This window comes from Staurois parvus, unplaced genomic scaffold, assembly GCF_062004578.1.
Source record: "Staurois parvus isolate SC_StPar_1 unplaced genomic scaffold, SC_StPar_1.0 ptg000204l, whole genome shotgun sequence".
NCBI classification, from domain to species: Eukaryota; Metazoa; Chordata; class Amphibia; order Anura; family Ranidae; genus Staurois; species Staurois parvus.
The window spans coordinates 1,223,393-1,242,616 of record NW_028318000.1 but is presented as its reverse complement, the minus strand read 5'-3'; the positions used below and the strand labels follow the sequence as shown (position 1 = coordinate 1,242,616).

At 38.3% G+C, this 19,224-nt stretch overlaps 1 protein-coding gene across 1 annotated transcript in view; it reads left to right on the top strand.

Moving 5' to 3' along the window:
• PGCKA1 (PDCD10 and GCKIII kinases associated 1) overlaps positions 1-12,500 on the top strand; it is a 103,641-nt gene extending 91,141 nt beyond the window's left edge. Inside the window, exons 2-4 of the mRNA XM_089678378.1 lie at positions 3,968-4,016; positions 4,356-4,408; positions 6,621-12,500. Coding sequence (XP_089534504.1) covers positions 4,377-4,408; positions 6,621-7,434 — 846 coding nt within the window. The 5' untranslated portion in view covers positions 3,968-4,016; positions 4,356-4,376 and the 3' untranslated portion in view covers positions 7,435-12,500. The remainder of the gene's footprint in view (positions 1-3,967; positions 4,017-4,355; positions 4,409-6,620) is intronic.
• The last annotated feature ends 6,724 nt before the right edge of the window (positions 12,501-19,224 follow it).

Here is a 19,224-nt window from a genome sequence, read left to right as displayed (position 1 = left end):
ATTATTATAATACTGGATTTATATAGCGCCAACAGTTTCCATAGCGCTTTACAAAATGAAGGTAGACATTACAGTTACAATACAATTTGATACATGAGGAAGCAAAGGGCCCTGCTAATTAAAGCTTACAATCTACATGAATTTAAATCCTAAATATTTACAATAATATTCTTTTTGTAGTTAAAGGATAACTGTTCAGTGTCTCCATATTTGTTTTTTTACAGTTTATCATTACTGATTCAAAAGTTTATGTTGTGTACAGCCATACCCATCTTATTATGAAGCTATTTTCCCTCTAGTCTTTGTACCTGTAATTAAAGAGCTATGTCACCTTTGCTGTCAGTGCACACGTTTAACTACAGAAAAAAAAGCTTCTTATTAAAACCCAAAAACTCTAATCTAGCTTTCTGTTTTTCTAACAAATTCATTTTTACTAAACAGTAATTGTTGGTTCTGCAAATGTTTTTTGCTGGTGGTGCTAGTCGTAGTCTGTGAGGTTTCACATTTTATGTATATTTACACTTAAACAACTCTGGTCCAAGCATGCATTCACTAAATAATAGAGTGTTACTACAGTAGTCATTATTCTATAATACAGAAAATCTGCAGAATGTGGTAAAAGGCCACTGAGAAAAGTAGCAGCCTTCACCTCAAACTGCATGACTTCTACTTTAATGAGAAAAGTGACAAAGAGCTACGAGGCAGGGGGTGGCCCTGGGCCCTTAAAATGTAACCAGCAAAGAAAATTGCTCTTTACAAAGCACCACATTCCTAAATAAAGAACCGATTCACAAATAACACAAAATGTATTAGATTTTAAAAAAAGCCCTTAACCCATAAAATTATAAAAGTCTATCTATGCAAGGTCTCCAAGATTATTAGGCCCTTCTCAAAAATATAAATATGTTCCCCAAGTTGAAGCACAAAAGTGAGCTCATGATTTAAAAATGTTAAAACAAGCTGATATCAAAACAGCCTAAAAATATTCTGATACTACAAAGGGGCATAGATAGACCATGATTCAAAAAGATAATCTAAACTACTCTATTGGAAACATTATCTGAAAAAATACAATACAATAAAACTAGCCTCCTGCCATACTTCAAGTGCAAGTATAGAGGGATGTAAAGCATCCCCCTTCGTTTAATACACATATTAATTGATAAACAAATGCTTAGAAGTATTTTAAAAATGTCTCAGTCTGTCTTTGTTCCAGCTACACATCTATTTTCATGCTTATATAATTAAAAGTGATAATCAGTAAAACAGGTCTGTGCTATCTGTTTAGATATAAATGCTGAGATACTATACAGTATGTAACTCATACATCCATTAGGATTGAAGAAGCAGCTTGGACTATCTATGAACCATCTTTAACATACAAAACAAGTCCAATTGAATGAGATTACCCTCTTGCCATCTGCGTAATGTGTATATGTGGCAGCAAGAAAGGTGGGCTTGAACATCCAGGTGCTGAACATATGTTTCCATGTCGTTACGAGGTTTTGTACTGAGAGCATGCTGACTGCTCATTCCTAGGATACTAACCGAGTTGTCACTAACAGTTCTCAGTCAAGATAATATGACCTCTGTGAAAGCCAATCACCACAATCACATGATACAGAAGTTGGGCAGCTTCCCGGGCATTAAAGCCCACTTAAAAGGTTAAAATGTTACTAAACCCAGGACCCTGCATTCACTATATCTGGTCTCACACAGTACATAGAACATGGAAATGCTATTATTTTAGTAAATATACACTGTAAATTCCTTTTCTCATCAGCAGTTAGAGCAGTCTTGGGACTTCTATCTGTCTCCAGCTCACCACTAGCTAAAGCTTGTTTTCATTCTGCTCTAGGAGGATGGAAATCCTCTGACCTCTGTCTGCACAGTGCTGATTGGCCCTGTGCTGATCATATGCACCCTCCCAAGGAAAAAAAAAAAACCTCTCTAGCAATACACACCAAACTGAGCATGTGCATACCTACAGTTCAGTCTGGAGATAAGAGGTGGTCACTTGAAAAAGGGGAGGAACAGAGAAGAAAGGATCAAACAGCATTTTTACACAATGCAGAGGATTAACCCCTTAGGTTCCACAGTGAGTATAACAAGCATGCTGTACTGCATATACAGACTGATTTTACTGTCGTGGGTTTAGTAACACTTTAACTACTATTAGCTATACCGTGACCTGAATAAATAGGAACAGTTACAGACACATTGATTGTTGTATTGTGATACAAAGCATTTATGTGTTTTACAAATGAACAATATTGCAAGTTATGCAGACTACAATTTTCATAACATGCTGCAATGCAGTGCAGAGATAAGAACGGGTTTGATTTATTTGTATGACCATTCCATTATTATAGAATTGCTTTAAAGTAGAACTAACAGTAGAACATTTTGAATAGAGTAAAAATAGATTATACACCCATATCAAGTTTTTTCATGCACCTGTGTCCCATTGGGGAGAATTCCCCTTCACTTCCTGTACCATGACCAACACAGCAAATGAGAGAAAATTCTTCCAAGGTGAGGAATCCCTGGTTGTCACCAGGGTCACCAGAACTAGTGTCCTTATCAGAATGTTTATCGTCTATTACTGTTCTGAGAACAGGGATTTCCTTTCCTGTTAACCTTCAATGCAAGGGCGTAACTACAGGGGTTACAGGGGTCGCCATGCCCCAGGGGGCCCATGCAGCTCCCCTTTACACCTGAACAGAAGGGGCAGCATATAGAGGAACTGATGACCTCCATGTTCTTTCTGTAGCCGATGAATATCTGCTTCTTCTCCTCTTCTTCCCGCAGGCATGAGCAGCTGCTGGAGGAACATGGAGGGCATCAGTTCCTCTATATATCTCCTGTCCAACTTACATCTACTGCCCAGGAGCCCCTCTGCTCTCTCCTGACCCTCCTGTTTTCTTCCCTGCCAACGTTTGTGCCCTCTCCTACTCCCCCTGCTGCTCATCTCCAGTCCTTGTGCTCTTCTCCAGTCCCCCCCGTGTTCTTCTCTGGTTCCCGTGCTCTTTTCCAGTCCCCCTGTCCTCTTCTCTGGTCCCCTGTGTGCAGTATTCTGGTCCCTGTGCTCTTCTCTGGTCCCCACTGTGCTCTTTTCTGGTCCACCCTGTACTGTCTCCTGGCCCCCCTCCTCCCCCCACAGCACTTCAAGGTTCCCCCTCCCCTCTCCCACTAGCTGCTGCAGGGAATATGTCAGGATGAAAAGCAGGGAAGGGGCCAGTAAATATGTAATTTACCGGCCCCTTCCTTGTCTGAAATGACAGAGTTAGTGATCGGTACCGATCACTGACTCTGTCCATTCATAACTGAAGTGTAGTAAACTGTGTTTACTATGCTTCAGTTTGTGAGTGAATGGGAAGCTCTTTACAGAGCTATTCCTGTCCATACATTCTGTGCAGCTGCAGCCGCAGAGAAGGAGACTAAGGGCTTTGTCCTCAATCTCCTTTCCCTGTCTCAAAGGTGAAACATCGGAGGTCTGTTTAGACTCTTGATATCTAACCAAAGCCCAACCAGGCTGCTAAAAAATTGTAAAAAAAAAAAATTGAAAAAAAAAAAAATAAAATTATTTAAAAAATTAATAAAAAAATAAAAAAACTACTGACACTGGTGGCAGAAATACCAGGGTCGCACAGGTCACATTCTGCCCCTATACTCAAAAGTAAAAGCTCTCGGCTTGGAGGGAAGGGCCTCCGGCCGGGGGTCAGGGGGCCTTTCATAGTTTCTTGCACTGGTGCCCTGAAGGTTCTAGTTATGCCTCTGCTTCAATGATAATGGTAAGCATGAAAAATAGAGAGAGTAAATCTCCATAATGGGGACACAGACAGCAATAAAAGCCTGACAGGTATTCTATTCCTTCTCCACTCTGCTATTGAAAAAAGTATTGCTATTAGTTATACTGTATCCTTGTGTTCTATGTTCTGATCATTTAACATGTTTCTTTTTCCAGGCACAACAGGTGGCTCCCACGTGTTAATCTTTAATGGGATACCAGGCAGGTAGTCTACAGTTTAGCCATTTTCTGCATATGCTTTTATCAATGCTTTATATCTCTTTAGTAATATGAAGGAAACCCTTCCTTTTCATTTGCTTTCCTTTTCTCATTTTACCCTTTTTCCTTTTTCCCTTTTCTTATTTATCACCTGTTAAAATAGTGCATCTAACCACTTGAATTTCCTAGAAACCTTCATTGCTGTCCTCTATCTTTTTCCTATAAATGGTCACACAGACATGTTATAATGTGTGTGATAAGTTGTACTTTACTGTGGTCTCACATTTTAATCAAATTCTTTGTAGAAGAATAATGCAACTTGGCACATTATTTGTGTTTTCTTAAGGCACTGAGACACTTTGCCCAGATGGGGTGCAATTGCTGTAGAATGCTGAACAGGTAAGATTTTGTTATTCTTTAAGCAGTTCTCCACCAATGAACAGCATACTGAAATATAGTATAGATGATCATATCACACATAAAGAAAAATAATTTCCCAGTAATACTTTGGGCTCCAAACATTTTGGTTCAGAGGATAAAAGATGACTTAGACACTGTAGGCATGATGGTGCAGTTTTTTTATTATCCTTTGTTTTTCCATGGAAATGTTTTAAACCCCAGAGTTGTTTTAAACCCCCCCCCCCCCAAAAAAATATTTTAAAGCTTACAAATTCATAGGTGTGGTGGCTGCATTAGTTTTATTTTCTTAGGCATTTTCCCTTTATTTTCACTTGGCAATCTAGTAACTACGTGTGTTATTTTTCAGCTTCTTTTAACAGACCAAACTGTCCAGCAAAAGTGGCAGCTAGAGGGTTTTGACAAACCATTTAACACTGACGGTGTACTTACAATGCTGTAAGTGCTTAAAAAAGTGTTACCTGGAGCCCATCTAAATCTGCTAGTGAATCTTACACTGCCCTCTGCTCAGACTGACAATGTTGCTGTCCAAAAGTTTCTCCCTTGCTTCTCCAGTGGAGAGGAGACACCTCAAGACAGAATGTACAGTATGTAAAAGGTGTAAAAATAAAGGAAAATTAGCTTTGCAAAAGAAAATTAATGCAACCGCCACATTTAACGATTTGTAAGTTGCCATATTGTAAATTTTTGGCATTGTGTTTAATACCACTTTCATTTAGAGTTATTTGTTTAGTTAGGTTTAAAGCCCATCTTGATTTTTTTCCAAGTCTCGCCTAATATATATATATATATATATATATATATATATATATATACCATAGTTTTTAGACATGATATCTTTCATGCAAACCAATCAATATACCTTTTTTTGGGATTTTTGTACGTGTAGCAGAATACATTTCTTTTATTGGATATGTTTTATACAGGAAGTAAAAAAACATTGGGGTTTTTAGGTTTATATAATAAACAATACAAAAACCATTGGTGATCAAATACCACCAAAAGAAAAGTCTATTTCTGTGAAAAATTTATATAAATTTAGTTTGGGTACAGTGTTGCAAAGTATCGCAGTGCTAAACAGCAAAAAATGGCCTGGTCATGAAGGGGTAAAACCTTCAGGAGCTGGAGTGGTTAAAATAACAAACATGTTATAATTACCTGCTCTATGCAATGGTTTTGCACAGAACAGCCCCAATCCATCTCTTCTCAGGTCTCTCGCTGTTGCTCCTGGCTTCTCCTGTGCGCTGAGTGCCCACCATAGGTAGCTGTTTGCTATGGGGGTCACTTTTGTGGGCTCCCTCCCGAGCCGGGCTGTTTGCATTTACACACGGCTTGGCTTGGGACTGGCAGAGAATACATTAAGGTAACAAACCTTTTACCTTTACAACCACTTTAAGGCTGGGTTCATGTTAAAGATTCAGTTTAGGGATTAGGTTAAGGCTTGAGGTTAGGATTGGTTTCAGAAATATATTTAAGGGTTCACTTTTCAAGGGTTAGTTTGGTAAGGTTTTTAGAAGTATATTTTAGCAAAACTGAAAGTTCTTTCTCTTAATAATTCCTCACCTAGCTGGCAGACTGGAATGCACCAAGTGGCCTTTAAACTCATCTCATTCTATGACTGTCAAAACAGAAATAATACATATTGCAAATCTAAGCTGAAATGCACAAGTCTGTGAAATGCTCCATTTAGTAATGATCTATAACTGCCTAAACAATCATTACTCAATTAAAAAAAAAATTTGACCAAATGCAAGTTGGCAAATATACTAGTTCAGAACTGGAAAGTACAGAGATGTGCATGTTTTTACTAAAACATTCTGAAATGTGTGCGATGCAAGTAGTAAGACAACCAATCTTATTCTGAAATAACATTCTTAAAATATCTGAATACCAACACAAAATAACTTTGTGTTATTTTATTTCAAAGTGTGTGTATACTGTGTGTGAATAGTGTGTTTCTACCTATATTTTGTTCACTATGGCTATGGCTACTTCTACTGTTCTGTTCTTTCTATTGTTTCAATGCATTTTGGTGTTTTTCACTACAAATCCCTAATTCTACAGTTTTCCATTATATACAATACAGTATGTGTGCAAAGTTTAGCAGGTCCAAGAGCCAATGTCAATTAATTTAACTGTCAACATGATGAAAATATTTTTAAAAAACTTCATGTATACCTTTTTTCATTTTTAGTTATATGTTCAAGCCCCAAGAACCACACACGAATGGCTATGTGAATGAAGCCCACAGTTATGAACACGACCGCTCCAAGTCACCCACCATAAAGATCAGTGAGCTGATAAATGATGGGCACAATGTAATTGACAGGTTCACTGGCTCGCAGGATCTGTACAGTGTGTCAGAAAAGATCAATGCCAAAAAAGATGAAGTTGATTCCAACAACCCAGTAACAGTTTCTTCATATGTGGTTTTAAATATTAACTTTCCTGGAGAAGTCAAAGAACAAGATGCCCATTATTCACAGTCTGATGATAACATGCAGACCAAAACTTCTACACACAGCTTCGAGCAAAATGTTGACCTGAGCCACAATTCATATGAACCAGAATGTATTCAGCATGAGTTTTGTGGGTCAGTTAAGGAAACCATTTCCTATACCGAAAATGTAACCCTCAGAGCAGAAAGGAGCAGACTTACATTAAATTATCCAAATTCCATTAGCAACTGTTCAGATCTGAATGAGCTTCCTGAAAGCAAAGACTTTGTACTATGTGCTGATGCATATTCTCCTGATACAGTTAGCCATGGCTCCAGTTCACCTACAGTGGACACAATGAACACAGTTTCAGCGATGAGGTCAAGCGAACCTTTTCTGGTTTCCCAAAGGATAGAAAGAAGTTCATCTAGGGATTCAAAGAAAGGTTCCATCATTGCAAATTGGATCTGCACAGAAGATGGCTTGGATCCAGATGTTGCTGAGGCTCTTGAAGCTTTGGCAGCTGCAATTGCTGGTGAAGAATTTGAAGCCATTCAAATTGCAAATTAAACATTCTCTTGTTGTATGGGTATGCACTTTCTAAAGAAAGCAGAGTTCTGTGAAGATTGCCTTAAACTACTTATGTTATCTCAGGAGACACTGAATGTTGGCTGTCTTTTTCTGAAAAATACTAATATTTTTTAAATGAAGAAAAAAAGAGGCAAAGGGAGAATGTTTCATTGAAAGAAAATGTGTAATTTTATTTTTGAAAGCACTATTAATGTCTTGCTCAATATTTTAACTTAACAATGTCTTAATATGAAATATTGAAAACCGCTGGTTGGTAGACACAGTCCTCCTTTGATTTAATTTAAATTTATGAAGCTGGAGTAATTATTTGATGAAATGACTTTAAATATGTGATTTATTTGGCAATTTTTATTGTGTAACAGTATGTTAGGTCTGAAAGGCTGACAAGTTTTAAAAGTAATTGGTAATATATTTCCTTTTATTGCATTTGTTGCATTGCCATTAAATTTATCCCAGTAAAACCTCAAATAATACAACCACTTAGTAGAAATCAAGGATGGATTTTGGAACTTTACTTTTAAAGAACATACAGTACATATTCTGTTGGTTTCTTAGCCTTTGGTATTGCACCTTGCACATGTGACTGATTGAACATATAGGTGTATGTCCACTCTTGCAGCCACATTGCAATAGCACTTACTTTATATTTGTTACATGCTCCCATTCTTAAAGCATAACTTTAAAAATATTTAAACATTTCATTTTACTTGTTTAAAAATTTTTTACTTAACCCCCCTAGGGGTATGATTATGTCAGTATTTCTGTGCTCAAAGCGGTACATTTTTTTGCATGGAAATATGTCATTTTTTTTATTGTAGGCCTGTAATTTTTAGGAATAACTCACTGAAATCTATCCGAACAAGAGTCTAGTAAACATCCCGGGCAGGGGCGGACTGATAACTCATGGGGCCCCTGGGCAATTGGGGATTATGGGGCCCCTGTGTCCTTGCCCACACTCAAAACACACCCAAAAAGGCTTATAAAAGGTACCAGGGGCATTTTATGTGGCCCCCTACTGACCCTGGGCCCTCGGGCAGTGCCCGAGTGCTCGAATATTCAGTCTGCCCCTGATCCCGGGTATGATATAATTTGAAACACTAAATCATAAATTATAATATAATAAATAATCATAAAAAATAATAATATAATAATAATAATAAATTTAATTCAATAATGTAATCAAACCAAAAACAATGACATTTGAAATAGAGCGCCAAGTTCGCACATCACTGAGCTTAGTCACAAAAATCATTTTCAGTGTCTGATAACGAATTTCAGCACGAATCATTATCACTCAATTCTGCAAGTGGTTCTGTTTTACTACCACTCTTCTCTAGCTGGTCTAAAACCGCTTTTGACCTAAAGGGACGCTTTTTGGATGCCATGGACTTTTCTCAGTTTCCAGGCAGAAAGAACAGTAAAATTGCAGGCAGGGCACAGGACAAAGAACTAGGTGCAAAATGTATGTGAAATGCTTTGATACAGTAATGTTTTACTATGTGAATTTAGTGTATTGAGTGAATGTCACTTTTAAAATTTTTGAATTTCCCACTGGTTCCGTCCCCCGTACGCAGGGACACTCGCAGGGATCGGAACCCGGAAGACAGATGCCGGCATCGGCCGGAGGAGATGACCGGGGACGCTGCAGGGAGGACATCGTGGGAGCAAAGGACAAGGTAAGTGCAAGAGGGATCCCGGAGCAACGCTGCAGGGTAATCCCGAGTGTAGCTCGGGGTTACCGCTTTTGGTACTGAAAGTTTACCCCGAGCTACACTCGGGAATACCGCCAGGGAGGTTAATTTTACTTGATTTTTGCTTTCCACTTCTGTATAATGTTAAGGGGGCTGAGGAGTTTTGTTTACAATAAATAACTCTGTGCTGGCAGATCTTTATTATCAGTTGTAAAAAGGGGCGGACTGACCATTTGGAAACTCGGGCACTACCCGAGGGCCCGGGGTCAGTAGGGGGCCCCATGAGATGCACCTGGTACCTTTTTCATAGGCTTTTTTGAGTTTGGGTAAGGACACAGGGACCCCATGATCCCCTATTGTTCGGGGGCCGCATGAGTTGTCAGTCCGCCCCTGGTTGTAAACTAGATGTGCACATTGTCTGTCCTAACTAAAGAATGGAAACCTCAAGGCTTGAGTGGTACATTGTTAATACACTTAAAAAAAAACAACTGTTCCTCAACCTGTCCCCTAATTGTGCATCATAATCTATTTAGAACAATAAAGGATGCCTGTAGAGTCCTACGTATAAACTTTCTCCAAAGAACAACTAGAAAGGTTAGAAATAATAAAAATATATAATTTTAGGTATTCTGTGTGAATGGGAACACATAACAAACATATAGAATCTTGTGCAGCTGTATATGGCAGCCAATCAGCTTCTTAATTAATTAAGCTTTGACGATAAAACCTGGAAGCTCATTGGTTTCTATGGAGAGTTGCACCAGATTTTGCACTATCCAGTTTTAGTAAATTTCCCCCATGTGGGTTTCTCAGTTTTAACTGCAAAGGTAGAAATACACTTTATGTAACAATCTGATTGCAAAAAGTTATTTTTTCACTCACCACAGACACTAGAAGTTAGGTAGAACCAGTAGCTAACTTTCACGGTTATCAATAGAAATCCAGAATGCCCTCTAAACCTGTCAAAATAATAAATATCAGATGACATATTTATAGGTATCCTAAATCTGATCTTTTAGAAATATATAGTATAGTTTGGTCAATAAACAGTGTAATGTAATGTACAGCGCTGAGCAAACCTTTCTGGCACTATATAAATACTGTATAATAATAATGTTAAATGTTACATTTTATAATAAAATCCAAAAACAAATATGTGTAGTAATATTCTAGATAATCAATAATGCGACAGTAATGAAAACTGTTTTCCGAATTGTTGTTATTGGTTACAAGGTGTTTACTGCTGTTCACACACATTTAATAAAAGAAAATTTTTGTTTGCTATAATTACAAAAAATATTGATTTTCCTAGCATATAATGATATGTCCCACCCTGAGTACTATTTGGACTAAGGGGTAAAACACCTTGTCCACCTAGTCCTGTACAGGCAGTCCCCGAGTTACAAATATTCGATTTACGAATGACTCGTACTTAGGAACGGGGGGGGGGAGCAAAAGGAAATGTGAGGAAAATCACCCCTAGGAAGGAAAATTCACTCCTGTAAGAGTTATCATGGGGAAAAGGTGTCTCCACTGAAGATTTATTACCAATCCTTGTTTCCACAACAACCCAAAATTCTCAAAATTAAATTGTCACAGGGACAGAAAGTGAGGTGAAATCTTCTGAACAGAAGCACAGACAGCAAAATAAACATTACAGGGGTGTTAACCCTTCCCTATACTATCCAAAAAACTTAGAAATTATTTTTTTGGCTGGAGTTACACTTAAAAAATGTACCTGTTCCAACTTACATACAAATTCGACTTAAGAACAAACCTATAGAACCTAACGCGTTCAAATACCGGGGACCACCTGTACTCTATAATCTATGATGAGTTAGTAAATCCGTCTATGCCTATATGCCGCTAAAATTGCACTAGCCTCTATGCTGTTGTTAGTCTGAATAACAACTTCAGTCTCTAAGGCCCATTCACACTATGATGCGAACAGCAGGCATCGCATATTTTCACGTTTATGTGTGTTTTTGTGCTCATTTTCACACCAGTGGGCTGCCCCACACATGACAAAAGCATCAATGTAGCTCATGCAACTTTTTGAGCGCTTTTAACTGTGTGGTTTGTGTGAATAAATGCTGGCCTGCTTGCTGTGCTTGGGGTGTCTATACCAATAAATGGAACCAATAAATGGAACCACCAGCTCAACTATCCTTCACATCTGTTCTATGCTTTGAGCCTCCCCTCTGCTTGCTATCAACCCCTGATTTATTATTTATTTATTTTTTACTGGTACTTACTGTATATAGCACCAAAAATTTGCGTAGCATTTTACGTATATTGTACATTCACATCAGTCCCTGCCCTCAAGCAGCGTACAATCTAAGATCTCTAACTCACATTCATATGTACACATACTAGGGCCAATTTAGACAGGAGCCAATTACTTACCAACATGTCTTTGGAGTGTGGGAGGAGTACCCAGCAAAAACCCACACAGGCACAAGGAGAACATGCAAATTCCAAGCAGGTAGTACCATGGTTGGGATTCAAACCAGCAACCTTAGTAATGCTAGGCGATAGTGTTAACCATGTACATATTTATGAGAAAATTGTGCCCTGGAAATTGATGATTAGCACACATTCTGGAAGGCTGTTTTGGCTTTAATTCTGAAGCACCATACAGAGTGAACGCTTACCCACAGGTAAATGTGCCTTAGACATTTTGCTTACCCCCTTCTCTTATCACTAGTATCTAGTAGATCTTTAGAAAAGCAATGTCCTTAAAGGGTTAACCAGTAAAACTTTAAACGGTTTGCAAAGCAACATAATTCTTACAGAATCATCAAATTGCAACTTCCACTGATCTGACTTGATACAGGGAGAGCTAAACCCTAAATGGTCAGCATTTACTAAAGCACATCATAAACCATAGCCCTGATTGTTGCATCTCTGTACTGCTGAACTCCTTCAGCCTCTTTTAGCCACCTCCCATCAACAGTATATGCTTGGATTCCTGTGTCAGCTGCTCATCATTGATATCTGATGTAGAATATAGCAGACCTTGCCTTTTCCATATATGTAGAGCCTTTTGCAGTCTCCATCAGGGGCACGTATGACAGGGTGACAATGTGGGACTACAATTAGGATCACCAGGTGTTATTTATATAAAGCTACATATAGAAAATGATTGACAACAACTTTTGGAATCACAGTAACATATTAGAAAGTATATGAGATTTTATTGAGTGGGTTTAGATCTATTTTAAATAGATCAGCTGTGCAATACCTTATTTAATAAATAGATTTAATCATCTCAGCTGTTGTACAATATCAAACTTCTTCTGAATTGTTTTCTAACATGATTTCTAACATTACTAATAAACGTTTCTACTGCCAGTCTTTTATGGAAGTAATTTTAGTGTTACGTGATGTACATCAGGTTTATTGTATCATAATTTATGCAATTCTGTGCAATTCTTTTGCACAGAGCAGGCAAATATAGACATGTTTATTATTAAAAAAAAATCCTTTCCAACCACTTTAATAAAGTGTTTGTCTACATTCTACTAATATTTTTCAAATACTGTACAAGATTTTACTGCTGCATCCAGGGAACAGAATAGTCTAAGGCCTAGGTGTTCAGAACTATAATAACCATAGAATCTTCATTATGTAAATAGCCAATTTCCTCTGCATCCATATTTAATAGCTGTGTTAGTCTTCAAAATCATTTGTTTTTTTGGATACAAAGCATTTATGTTATACAAAGTTCAGTGAACCGTCATTTATAATTAAAAATTGTGTGTTTATAAGTGGTGACAGAGTAACTGCAGCCCTGGAAACAACATTACGCAATATAACCCTCTGAAATATCAATGTCTTCTTGATAAGCGAGTCATAAGGCCAACTTTTGGTCTGTATCAGTACTATGTCTCAGTTTTTTTATTTTGAAAACTTGGTCAGTTTTCAAAGTGCTAAAATCACAATGTATCTCATACAAACATCTCTACAATCGCAGTTTGACCAATCAACAAAACCTACAGCTTTGTGACTCAAAAATAACATCTGTCCCAGACTTTGCAGTTAGAACAACAGAATGATGTCCTGTAAAGTGATCCTATCACTGGTGAGTTCAGGATCATAAGCCTGACATGGGCCTTAATGAGCCATTCAAGCCTTTTTGATGCTTCAAAGTATGGGAGGTGGGGCCCATGATATAAAGTACTTTTTTCTGTTTGAGAAACATTGGAGATTATGGTATGTTGTCATACTACTTGCAGACCACTTACTTACAATGCCTTTTCTGTCTGAAATGTCACTTCATGCATGAAACATACTTCATGAGACCCACGCTGTATGGAGAATATGGTAGCCTGCTGACTTTTCTTGTGTGGTAAAGAGAGCATTTCATTTATGTTTCTTTAGACTGTACTGGACTAAGCTGGACCAACTACACACATGGTGAGGCTGGGATTAGCTAGATTGAACCAATCCATTAAACAAGAAAATATAATGTGGGGGGAAGGGGAACACACCATATTTAAACAAACAAGTATTAAAGCTGGCTGCTTGTGGCAACACAACGCATATGTATAGCTATATACACTGTATATAACATTGCAATACATTATTTCACATACAACCTTTGAAAATCACTATCACTCTCACTCTCAATCTTCCGTTTGGCTTTTACGAGGGGCGTTCAAGTCAAACCGGGACATTATATATAATAAAAGAACACATTTCAAGAAGTGGAAACATTTATTTTTCTACATACTCCCCCACTACATTTATACACTTATCCCAGTATTTACCTAATGCCTGGAAATCTTCAGCATATAAAGATTTGTCAGTACGCCTGAACCATCGTCAGCCTGCTTCACTCCATCATCAGTGCTGAAATGCTGACCTCTGAGGAACTCATTTAGAGATACAAACAGGTGAAAATCACTCGGAGCAAGGTCCAGGCTGTAAAGGGGATGTGGCAATACCTCCAAGCCGATTTGCTTTAATGTGCACGTAGTGCGGTGAACAATATGAGCGCGTGTAGTGTCTAGGAGAAACAAGACGCCCATAGTGATCAAACCAAGCCATTTTTCCGCAGATGCTTATGCACATCACTCAGAACACTAGAGTAATATTCACTGTAATATTCACTGATGATAGTGGCACCAGTGTGCGCTAACTTTTCAAAAATGCAAATGTTCCCACAAAAAGATTCTTGTGCAATTTCATGACAGGTTATGCATCAATTATCCAGGATCAGGTGTTCCACGCACTGATTGCTCACAGGAATGACTGCTGTGGTCTGGGAACCACCACGCCCAGGACTGTCACTGACGAACAAACGGCCATCTTTGATACACCATTCAAATGTCTTACTGTGGCTGAGCATCTCATCACTGTACTGTGTTGAAGTCTTCTGTAGATACTGCAGGTTTTATGCCTTCGTTCACAAGAAACTTCATCACCACACGCTGTTCCATGCACGTGCTGACACAACAGACTGCCATCTTGAGTAACTGTCTCTGGACTGACGCACAACTTGTACACCACCTATCAGTAATAGGACACACTTGCCATTTTCTACTGCATGTAGTATCACCACGCTAGTATTTTAATACCTCTTAAATTAACTTTAGAACATAAAATGCGGACAAATTTTGCTTCTTTTTCTTGCACAATAAGTAAAACTTGCAATTGTAAGCAACACCTTAACTTTGCAGAGCTAATTTTTTTTTAGATAGGTTGAAAAAATAATTAAGAAAAGCAGTTAAAGCTCACTATAGGTGTTTTTAATAACAATCTCTAGGATTTTGATTTTGGGCATAGTCTCTGTTCTGCCTCCTCTGCAGTATGTTGCCTGCTCACACTGGGGAATAAAGTTTTGTTTAGATGTATCGTTTGGAATCACATTGACTTATTGCTGTGCTTAATTAAAAAAATGAAAAAATATCTTTGAAAAACTGAGGTTAATGAGTATGGTATGTGCTAAATAACTTTTGACTAGTCTTTGCTTTAAGAGGGAAGTAATGAGCTATTATTATTGAGAGAACTGTAACATAAGTAGTGCCAGTAATTGGCCATTAGGCTGGTTGTAGAATAATAAAGTTTAGCATCAGGTCAGACTTTGTGACTTGTTGTTTTGCAATCATGAAAATAGCACAAGAAATTCAATATTGTCACCTTTATGTGACACAGCAAATTTTAGTCACTTTTACAATAAGTCATTATGAGCCAAAGCTCAGTATACATTGACCATTCCTGCAAATCAGAAAACAAATTTTGTCATCTTTCCAACTTTACTGAAGCCGACACTCCCAATTCCTTTACTACATGATCGAATCACTTCTTACAGAAGTATTGTGGGCCACAACTGAATTCACTCTATAATGCACATTACCCAGGATCCTTGAATGTATGCTTATATCTAAATATGTAAAGCTAGGGAAGAGTCATCATTGATATGCATTGACTGCGATCAAGTTTCCTATACATATACATTGTAAATAACTGGATGGCTAAATGTTAAATGGTTTTAAGCTGCATGTGAACATTTGTAGGAATAGATGAAAAACCAGGAAACTGCTGACACCACTTCTATTTCTATCCACAGGTTCACATTATCCACCAAAAATTGCCTGCAGTTGCAAGTACAGTAAATGGCTATTATCCTTTCATTAGACAAGAGCAAGTATTACCAGTTTGGTGGCAGCTTGCTAGACACAGAACTGGTGGTGTCCTGAGGCACACTTAGCAAAGGAGGAATCCTGTTGCAAAATAATCACTAAAACACTGACAGGGTGATGGCCCTGTGTTTTGTCACAGTAGTGACAGCGCAGGATCCTGCTTAAAATGTTCTCTTATTAAAGATTATTGGAGCATATTAATAGCTGCCTTTAGGCCAATTAGAAACTATAAGAAAACACCAGTATTTTAAACTTCTAAAGTCCTTCTCCAAAAACAACATTTTTGCACCTTGTTTATACCTTTTCCCCTAGTAGAAACAACATTCTCTTCTTTGCCCCTTTAATGGCAATACAGAGGCCTTTTAGTTTCCAGGAGGAGGTATTAAAAACAGCACCCTGCATCACTTCCTCCATAGGCAGGTTGCTCATTGGATTAAAGTAGCCATGAGCAGGTTCACGGTAAAAACAGAGGGTGCTACTGACATTTGGGATGAGAGTTCTCAGCGGTGACTATGATGATAACTCCTCAATACATCACTGTAATTCATGCACCAGCTAGAGTAATATGGCTTCAGTTAATTCATTGAAGGCCATTTAGTGTGGTTACACTCTAGGAGGAATTTTGTTAATTACTATTACAAAATATATAATCAAAATGTGAAAAGAAATGTAATAACCACTATATGACTTCAGTATGTGCAAAATACTGCTGACAGAATACATAAAACAATTGCTCAAACGTGAAGATGACCAGCAACATTATGACCACTCAATCACACAAACATCCATAATTCCATTATATCCTATGTAAATATAACAGTGTTCAAAGTCATTAATGCTTCATCCTTTTTAAATGTTCAATGAGTAATGAAAAATACTTACAGTGCTTGTGTTCAAGTGAACACCACCACCACCCCACTGGGCACTCTCTGGCCAGGATAGAACTATCAGGATAGGATTGATGCTATGAATAAGGCTTGTGAAGCTGAAACACGTCAGGTTTATGGATCCTGTATTTATTTAACCAATAAATATTTCCATTAAGAAGCTTTCCGAGTTGCCGGCTACTTGTATTGAGGATAGGACTATCACTCTTCCGTAGATGGTAAACATATTTAGGCATCCAGGATCAATTAATATATAAAGACTTAGAAAAACACAAATAGAACAACATACTGCTCTCCACAATATAAAATGTTTACTTATTATCCATGTAAAAATGCACTTACATGTATACGGATCACTCTCGGTGATCAGCAGTGACAATGGTGATAACTCTCTTCCCCAAAATGCATGACAGTACATTACAGTAATCATTGTGGCTCCTTAAAGTTTTCATTCATTCATTAAATGATGCACTGCTTGCTTTAAATATATGATATGGGTTCTAACCCTTCCAAACTCTGTCCAAAAGGTTTGGCTTAAAATATGCTTCCTCCTGCCCAGAGAAGATCAAATCAAAATCATCACCATCATCTGGACCTCCAAAATTGCTTATATATATATATATATATATATATATATATATATATATATATATATATACATACACTCAGTCTCTATTCAGCCTACACAGGTTGAGGAGTGCTCAACCTGTGGCCCACAGGTCACATGTAGCCCTCAACCTCAAGGACACGGAATCCTCTTACATGGCCTTCAACCTCAAGCCAGGGAAGTGCACTTCTATTATATCCTGTGGGTTTGGTGCACTTTCCAAACATGCACCACACTCGCAAGATATCATAGAAGTCTATGGCAAAGCACAACTAATCCACAGGAAAGTCGCAGGTGTACTGCACTGCACCCGCAGTGCGAGTAAACCATAGTGCATCAGTGTGAAAGCAGCCTCATACGGGGCTCAGGACAGTAAGGACTCACTTACATTTGCATTTTGGGGTGGTAAAACCCCATAGTTAAAATGTGTTGTTATCACACACCCCAACCACTGGTGTAGTGTCAGGTGTCACAATGGTGACTCCACTCCATACTCCAGGGGGCCCATATGACTGCCCTGTCACATTGTATTTTTCACTTGGACAGGAGGCACAGCGGGAGTAGCATATACAAGAACCAACTCTCTCCATTTTCCTCTTGCAAACGCTGAAACCCAGCTTCTCCTCCTCTCCCTCCCGCCGGCATTCAATGGCTGCAGGAGGAAAATGTTCATTATGCTATTTAAAATTTTAAAAATTAGAAATTCTGAACCATTTAATTAAATTGTGGCCCATGACTGGTTACCAAATTACTTAAGTGGCCTTTGCTCTTCAAAAGGTTGAGCACCCCTGACCCACACCTACATCTTGGCTATGCCTGTTGATCCGTTTGTATCTTTTCTTCTTTGATAGCTTTTGAAAACCTAGCAACGACCCTTGAAAAAACGAACTCTAATTCTGTTTGCGTTGTGGGTGTGTGTTCCAGTTTCTACTTAGTGCCCCTGAAAGATTCTAATGAAACAGTAACTCCTGAAACAAGAGAGGAAAAGATATGGAAACTTCTCAGGACCCAATTACACTTAAGCTCCCTTCACATTTTTGAAGTGCTTCATTGTGCATTGTGCTTTTGGAATGGGTTTGCCATTACTCCAGCAAACAAGTGGTGATCATGCATTGCAGTGTGATACAATGCAGGTGCATTTGGATGCTACTAAAAATTAACAGCACCACAACACACTAATGCTTGTAATGTTTCTTTCCATTACTGCCAGGGGCAGCACAGCCAGGGGTAGCATTGGCAACTATCATCTTGGCTAAAGTATTCATCTTGGCTTAAGTATTGAGCATTGCACTTTGGCTCTGCATCATCTGATTAACTCTTCTCTTCCCATCACAGGTAAATGTCTGCAAGCAATATCCATCTGTACTATCGCCCATGCCATGTATGAATGCTAATTCACCTTGCACTGCTATTTGATAAATGTCTGCAAGCAATATCCATCTGTAAAATCGCCCATGCCATGTATGAATGCTAAGTCTCCCTGCACTGCTATATGGTAAATGTCTGCGAGCAATATCCATCTGTACTATTGCACTATTGCTCATGCCATGTATGAATGCTCATTCACCCTGCACTGCTATATTGTAATATATACTGCTTTTAAAATCCACCTCTAACTGAAGCTGATTCATAACTATCATTGTTCTTATTGGTCATTCTTACTGCTTCAAAAATCTTTAACTCTGTCCGTATTACTGCGGTGTTTATTTTGCTTTTGTTTTCTATTTATGAGCTGATCCTAATCTTTACAACTCTGCCCTCCTGCTCTCTTGTTGTCTCTTGTAGTCCTCCTTTGATGTAAGAAGTTTGCCCTGATGTTTGCCCTGTTAGCCATGTGTCTCTCCTATGCATTCCAAATTGATTAATTGGAAATACCCCCACCCAACTCAGTATAAATGTAGGCCTTCCTTAGGGGAGGCACAGCCAGGGGTAGCATT